The sequence below is a fragment of the Geospiza fortis genome, unplaced genomic scaffold (assembly GCF_000277835.1).
Source record: "Geospiza fortis unplaced genomic scaffold, GeoFor_1.0 scaffold110, whole genome shotgun sequence".
Taxonomy (NCBI): Eukaryota; Metazoa; Chordata; class Aves; order Passeriformes; family Thraupidae; genus Geospiza; species Geospiza fortis.
The window spans coordinates 19,702-25,839 of record NW_005054593.1 but is presented as its reverse complement, the minus strand read 5'-3'; the positions used below and the strand labels follow the sequence as shown (position 1 = coordinate 25,839).

Below are 6,138 nucleotides of genomic sequence, written 5' to 3'. Positions count from 1 at the left end.
TGGGGACACCGTCTGCCACCCAGTGCCACCCACTGCCACCCAGTGCCACCCGTGGATCGTGGGCTCATCACTGCACCCTGCCCGGGCCACCCCCGGCCCGTGGGGACCTGTGGAGGTGCTGGTGACACCTCGTGCCCCTTTTGGGGGGCAGGGGGGCTCTGCTGCAGGGCGGCCCCGAGGTCGGGTTGCAGCAGAAGCCGCTGTTTGGGCTGGAGACGGCTTCTTCTGTAAGCAGAGCTGCCCAGGGGGCAAACAACGCCGCAGAGCAGATCGATGGCTATTCTGGGAGGAGGAAAGGGAATTTTCTGGACGAGGTGGGTGGGGGCTGGGAGCATTCCCTGGTCCCTGTTGCGATGTGGGGGAGCAGGATCAGCACAGGCAGCCACGGCAGTTCCTGGGCTCTGCTGCCTTTGGGATGCTCCTGGCTGTGTGGACACTTTGGGATCAGGGGGACCCCTGTGAGAACGTGAGGGTGTCTGCTGCTGCCTGGGGAGGATGAGGAAGAGGGCAGGGAAAGGAAAAGGAAAAGGAAAAGGAAAAGGAAAAGGAAAAGGAAAAGGAAAAGGAGGAAAAGGAAAAGGAAAAGGAAAAGGGAAGGAGAGCCACAGGAGACTTTGACACATTCCTAGTAAGCTCCAGGTGCTTTCGATGAGCTCTGCCAGCTTCCCCGAGTTAGGGGAGCTTGGAGACCCTGTCCCAGCAGAGCCCAGGCTAGGGAGGGGCCAGCATCCCCCAGCCAGGGCAGCAAGGAGCCCATTTAAACCCAGGCTGAGCCCTCAGGTGCTGAGTGCCGCTTACAGAGGCAGCAGCTGGGTCGTTTTGTTGTTTCTTTTGAGGTTTTTGTGGTTGCTTTGTGGGTTTTTAGAAACAGAAATAAATGTCAGCACCTCTTTTCAGAGCAGCACTCGTGTCCTTGGCACTCCAAGGTCACCTGAGGGGGTCAGCAGGCACCAGAGATTAAAGAGATCAACTGGATCATGTCTGAGACCCTACAGCTGCACATGGTGTCAGGGCATGGAAATGCCCCAGTGCTGAAGGGCGGCCTGGAGGGCTCCTGCTCCTCCCAAAAGTTTGGTTATGGCCCAGGTTCCGAGGCCCCATGGCTGCCGAGGCGCAGGGAACACTCCCAGACATCTTCAGGATGCTGAGCTGGTAAGGAGACCTTTAACCTGGGAATGGCAGGGGAGGGACAGTCCCTGCTCACGTGGGGGTGGGCTGGGCAAGAAAAGGACCAAAAAGGCTCAGGAGAGCAGACACCGGCTCCTTCAGGGATAACCCCATGTCCTGGAGAGGTGTCCAGCAGGATGAAGGATCAGTGCCTCCAAACTCAGGCCCATCCCCACAAGCAGGGGTGGGAGGTGCTGATCAAACCGTGCCATGGGCTGCTCAGAGGGGCAGGAGAGCCTCCCCTCACGGGGACATTGGGAACCCTGCTGTCCCCAGAACCGGGCACGCTGCTCTGGGCTGGGTGCCCTCGGTGTCCCCGGCAGCCTCAGCCCCTCCGTGTCCCTGAGGCTGCGAGGTCGCTGCTGTGCCCGGGGAGCTGATGGGAGCCTCACTAATGAGAGCCCAGGCTGGTTCCCGCGGCATCCCAAAGGCTCCCCGTGGTTCTGATGCTGCTCCTCACCTGCTCCCTCCCCGCCGGCCGGTATCACTCCCCGCTCCTGCTGTGCCCTGAACCGGGGTCACCCGGCAGCATCACGCTCCTCCCTCCTTGGGGAAGGGTCTGGGCGCTTTGATGAGCTGAGAGCAGCTCGTGTGGGAGCCTCCCAAGCATGTTCAGGAGCAGGGAATACCCTGAGGACTCCAAATGTTCTGTCCTGGAGCGGCCCAGACCCGAAGCGCCGGGGCAGGCAGGGCTCACGGAGCTCGTCCCTTAGCACGGAGCTGGTTGCATTTCCCTCCTGCAGTTGCTGGCTGCTCGCGCAGGGACGGAGCCAAGCGAGTGCGGGATGGCTCCCGGGGGAGGGCTGTGTCCTGCACATCCTGTCCTCGCTGGGAAAGCTGGCCTGCAGCGGCCTGAGGGGGCCGAGCACCCTCCCCATCCCCTGCCGGGGCTGCTGGGCTGGGAGAGCCCACCCGGGCAGGGCAGGGCAGGGCAGGCGTTCCCCTGCTGATCTCCCCCTCCTGCCCCCTCTGCAGCCTGCCCAGCCTGCCTCGGCTCACACCCTAGGAGCACGAGGAGTGCCTCAGTTTGCCCACTTATGGTGCATCTGCCAGCACTGCCCTGCTCCCTGTGCCTGAGCAGATATCTGCCTCTTTGTGGCCTCCCCTCTCTTGGTTCCCATCCTGATTGAAATGAGCCACTTTGCTGGCACGGCCCTGCCAGGGCAGGGCAAGCCAGGACTCCTGGAGCCTCTGCCCATCAGGGTCCTGAGCCATTTTTCCAAACAATTTGTGAGGATGCTGGGGAAGCAGAGAGTGCTTAAAAGCACAAAGCAACCTGCCAGGAGCTCAGATCCGAGCCAGGGAGCAGCTCCTTGTGCAGCAAATGCATCTGCTCACGGTAACCCTGAGCCTGCCACAGCCTTTCTGCATGGCAGGACCCAGCCCCGTGCTGCCTCCATCCCAGGGACAGTCTGAGGCATCAGATACGTGCAGGAACAGGAATGAATGTGTCCCAGCACGTTCCTGCCAGCCTGGAACACACTGGGAGACCCCAGCCCCCCCTCCCTGTCCCCTGGTGTGGTGTATCCACAACCATCTCCTCTCACCTGGGTTGGCAGAGCTGCCAGCTCTGAGAAGCCCACCCAGAGCGGGTTTGGGTGTGAATTCATCTCCTGGGTGCTGGATTTTCCCTGGCTCCAGGGTATCCCACAGCACTGCTTTTCTGGGGGCAAACACCCCCGAGCCTGCAGGTGATGTCGACCCTTGTGAGGAGTGATGGGCTTTCCATGGAGCCCAGGGGTGGATAGAGGAGACACAAACACACATTGCCCCCAAAAAAACATTCCCAAGAATGAGGCAGAGCCCAGCTTTTGGTAAAGGAGATTTTAAACTGCTCAGTATCTATTCCATAGTGCAAAGAGTTAAACTTAAGGCAAAGCCTTCTCTTATAAACAGCAAACAGGCCCTAAACAAACAAGCGTGACTGCTATAATAATAATAATATAAAAAAAAAGGGGGGTTAAGGGAACAAACTGCACTTGTGGGGAGGTGTCCTTTCCCCCCCAGCCTGTAACTCATGTAGGGAACATTGCACCCCCTGATCCATGAGCTGGTCCCAAGGGAATGCTGCTGCCTGTGGAGCAGGGCCACAATCCCACTCCTGAGTGACTCCAGCTGCAGCTCCCTGACCCCCCTGCAAGTGCCTGGGACAAGCCAGAGCCTGGCCTCACGCTCCTCTGGCGAGGGTTTGGCTGCTCCCAAGTGTTGGTGGCTGGAGAGAGGCAGCTGCATGAGGGAGGTGAGTGGGGAGGCACAGGGACAAGAGCTTGAGCAATGGGGAGCTCTGCATCTCTTTGGAGTGGAGTGGAAGCAGCTGAGAGCCCTTCTAACACCCATTAGTGCTCAGGAGCCTGGCTGGGCCAGGAATCCTGGCAGCTCCCAGGAAATGTGGGAGCAAGCAGCCCTGGCAGTGCCTTTCTGAGCAAAGCCACTCAACAAGAGGATAGTTCCTTGCTAGAGCTCAGCTTTGCAGCTCAGAGGCATCTCCCAGCACAGCCTGGCCTCTCTGCTGCCTCTGTTTTGGCTTAAATTGCTAATCAAGAGGAAAATAGAAGGAGAAGCATGCCAGCTGCCCTCAGGCTCTTGGCTTGCAGTCCGGAGTCAAGGCTCTCTCCGGTCTGGCTCCAGCCAAAATTGGCTGTGGCGTGTGGCTGACCTCAGGCAAGCAGCTGGAAAAGGAAAAGCTTTTTAATGCAAGGCCCTCCTGCAGCCCAGCAATTTCTTGGAATGGTGCTGGTTGCCCAAGCTGGGATGAGCCATCTCAGGCCTGCCCCAGCCAGGATGGGATGCACTCCTTGGACTCCAGGGGACGCTTCTGAATGGAAGTAACTACATTGGTGACGGACAACAAGACAAAACAAAGGTACAGCCCTGCCCTAATCCCAGATATCCGTGGTCCTGGTACTGCTCCATGCACACAACTGCAGATCCACAGCGTGGATGTGCAGAAACTGTGCCTGGAGCTGGAATGTCTGTGAGCTCCCAGGAGCTTTGGGATGCTCCCTCTTCTCCTAAAGAGTTCCTCCCTCTAGCCAGCCCAGCCTGGGAAGGAGCCAGCAAGCTCTGGAGTGACCCTCCCTGCTCCATGGCACTCTTAGCCTGCAAATGTGTGGGGTTTGGAGAGGATTCTCCAGCCTTGGCTCAAGTCTGGGCTGCTGCTGCTGCTGCCAGGGCTGGGAGCACTGGAACTCCTCAGATCCCCAAGCAGCAGCAGCAGCCCTGCAGAAGGAGTGATCCCTGCAGCCTCCCCGTGCAGGTAACCTGATGTGTGCTTGCAAGTCTTGCATAGGTGATGCGTGGAAGCAGCAGCAGCACTGAGCTCTGCAGGGAGCCCGGGTCCATCACAGCTCCACGCTGTCCTGGCAAGAGAGATCCCTCAAAAAGCAAAGCCCTGGGGTCATGAAGTACCCCAAAATCCCTGTTCTCCAGCTGAGAGCCAGGTTCAGCAAACACTGAACAACTCGAGTGTGCTCCTGGCTCTCCCTGGGCCTTGCAAACAGGGCACTCCTCCCTTTTCCCATGGAGCTCCTCCAGGCCGGGATGCAGCCTGCCAGGTAATTTTCTAGTGAGACCTTGGGAAAAAATCCTCCCTTGCCTTGCACCAGCCCCTGTGATTGCCAGGAGGGCACAGCCTGTAACCTTCCATCAGCTTTGCCTAGGAGGGACCAGAGCATTTTTCTGCGCTCTGCTTTGGACCTCACGCTGCAGGCTCGAGGCAACAGGCCCTGAAACAGCAAAAGTTGTCAACAAAAAAAACAGGTAACTCTTCCAGCCCGCTGCAGAGATCAGTATTGTGCTTGCTAGCAAGAGCTACAACCTAGTTAGGCAGCAAATGTGACCAGCAGACACCCCACAGTGTTCTGCCCTTCCAGCACCATCCACAGTTCTTTGGAAGCTGCTCAAGGCAGCCCTGGGAAGGGCAGACAGGGGTGCCCTTGACCTCCTGGGAAAAACAGCCCAAGCCCCCCGTGGGCTCACAGGTAGACGTTGAGGGTCTGCAGGATGACCTGGCGGCACAGGGGGCAGTTGCGCTGGTAGATGTCCTGCTGCAGGAGCACCTCTGTGCACTCCTGGCACAGGCACAGGTGCCTGCAGGGCAGCAGCAGGACTGTCTTGGTCTGGTCCTGGCAGATGACACATTTCTTCCGCTCCTCTTGCTCTTTCAGCAGCACCCAGGGGTCCTCGTCGGGGGCTCCCTCAGCGTTCAGCCGCTGCTTCCTCGGGGATTTCCACCAGGACGTGCTTGGCTCCTCCCTGGCTGTCTGGGGCCGCTGCCCTGCCCCAGCACGGCTCAGAGCAGGCCGTGGCTGCGGCCCCTGCTCTGCAGCCAGCTGCTCCTCCAGCCCGGCCAGCAGCTGGCCCAGGGTCACCCTGTCGGCGGCCGGGGCTCTGGGGGCACCCACGGCGCGTCGCTGCTCGCTGCCCTGGTTCACCAGCCTGCCTCCCTGGCTCCAGTTGGTCACCTGCTGGATCCAGTCCACCAGCCTGCGCCAGGGCTGCGAGGTGACGGCCACTCCCAGGGTGAGCACGGCCACCTGGTAGAGGCGCCAGACGTCCCTGTGCAGGCGGCGCAGGGAGGGCAGCGTGTGCAGGGGGCCCAGCACGTATCCCGTCAGCGTCCACAGCAGCCCGGGGTTGAAGGCGAAGGCGCTGAGCAGCACGATGAGCAGCAGCAAGCCCAGGCCGTAGACGTTGACGAAGAAGACGCTGATGAAGAGCTCGGTGGCGGAGCAGAGCAGCTCGAAGGCCATCTGGCAGGGCGACCACAGCAGGATGGACACGGCGATGGCGCCGCTGGACACGTGCGCCAGGAAGGCGGCCAGCAGCTCGGCCAGCCTGACCACGGGCCCGGCCAGCGAGTCCCAGAGGGCGGCGAGCAGCGTGAAGAGGTTCTGCGTGCCGATGAGGCACACGTTCACCAGGCTGTTGGCCAGGTACATCAGCAGGCTGGAGCCGATGGCCAGGGCCTCG

The 6,138-nt window shown here is 60.3% G+C and overlaps 2 protein-coding genes across 2 annotated transcripts in view; one reads left to right on the top strand and one right to left on the bottom strand.

The window, feature by feature from the left end:
• Window positions 1–4,145, top strand: part of C1QTNF5 (C1q and TNF related 5) — a 7,763-nt gene extending 3,618 nt beyond the window's left edge. The window contains exons 4-5 of the mRNA XM_031064447.1: window positions 168–314; window positions 4,095–4,145. Coding sequence (XP_030920307.1) covers window positions 168–314; window positions 4,095–4,145 — 198 coding nt within the window. The remainder of the gene's footprint in view (window positions 1–167; window positions 315–4,094) is intronic.
• The window catches only part of RNF26 (ring finger protein 26), a 5,601-nt gene continuing 2,439 nt past the window's right edge, over window positions 2,977–6,138 (bottom strand). Inside the window, exon 2 of the mRNA XM_031064446.1 lies at window positions 2,977–6,134. Within this exon, the coding sequence (XP_030920306.1) occupies window positions 5,142–6,134 (993 nt within the window). The 3' untranslated portion in view covers window positions 2,977–5,141. The remainder of the gene's footprint in view (window positions 6,135–6,138) is intronic.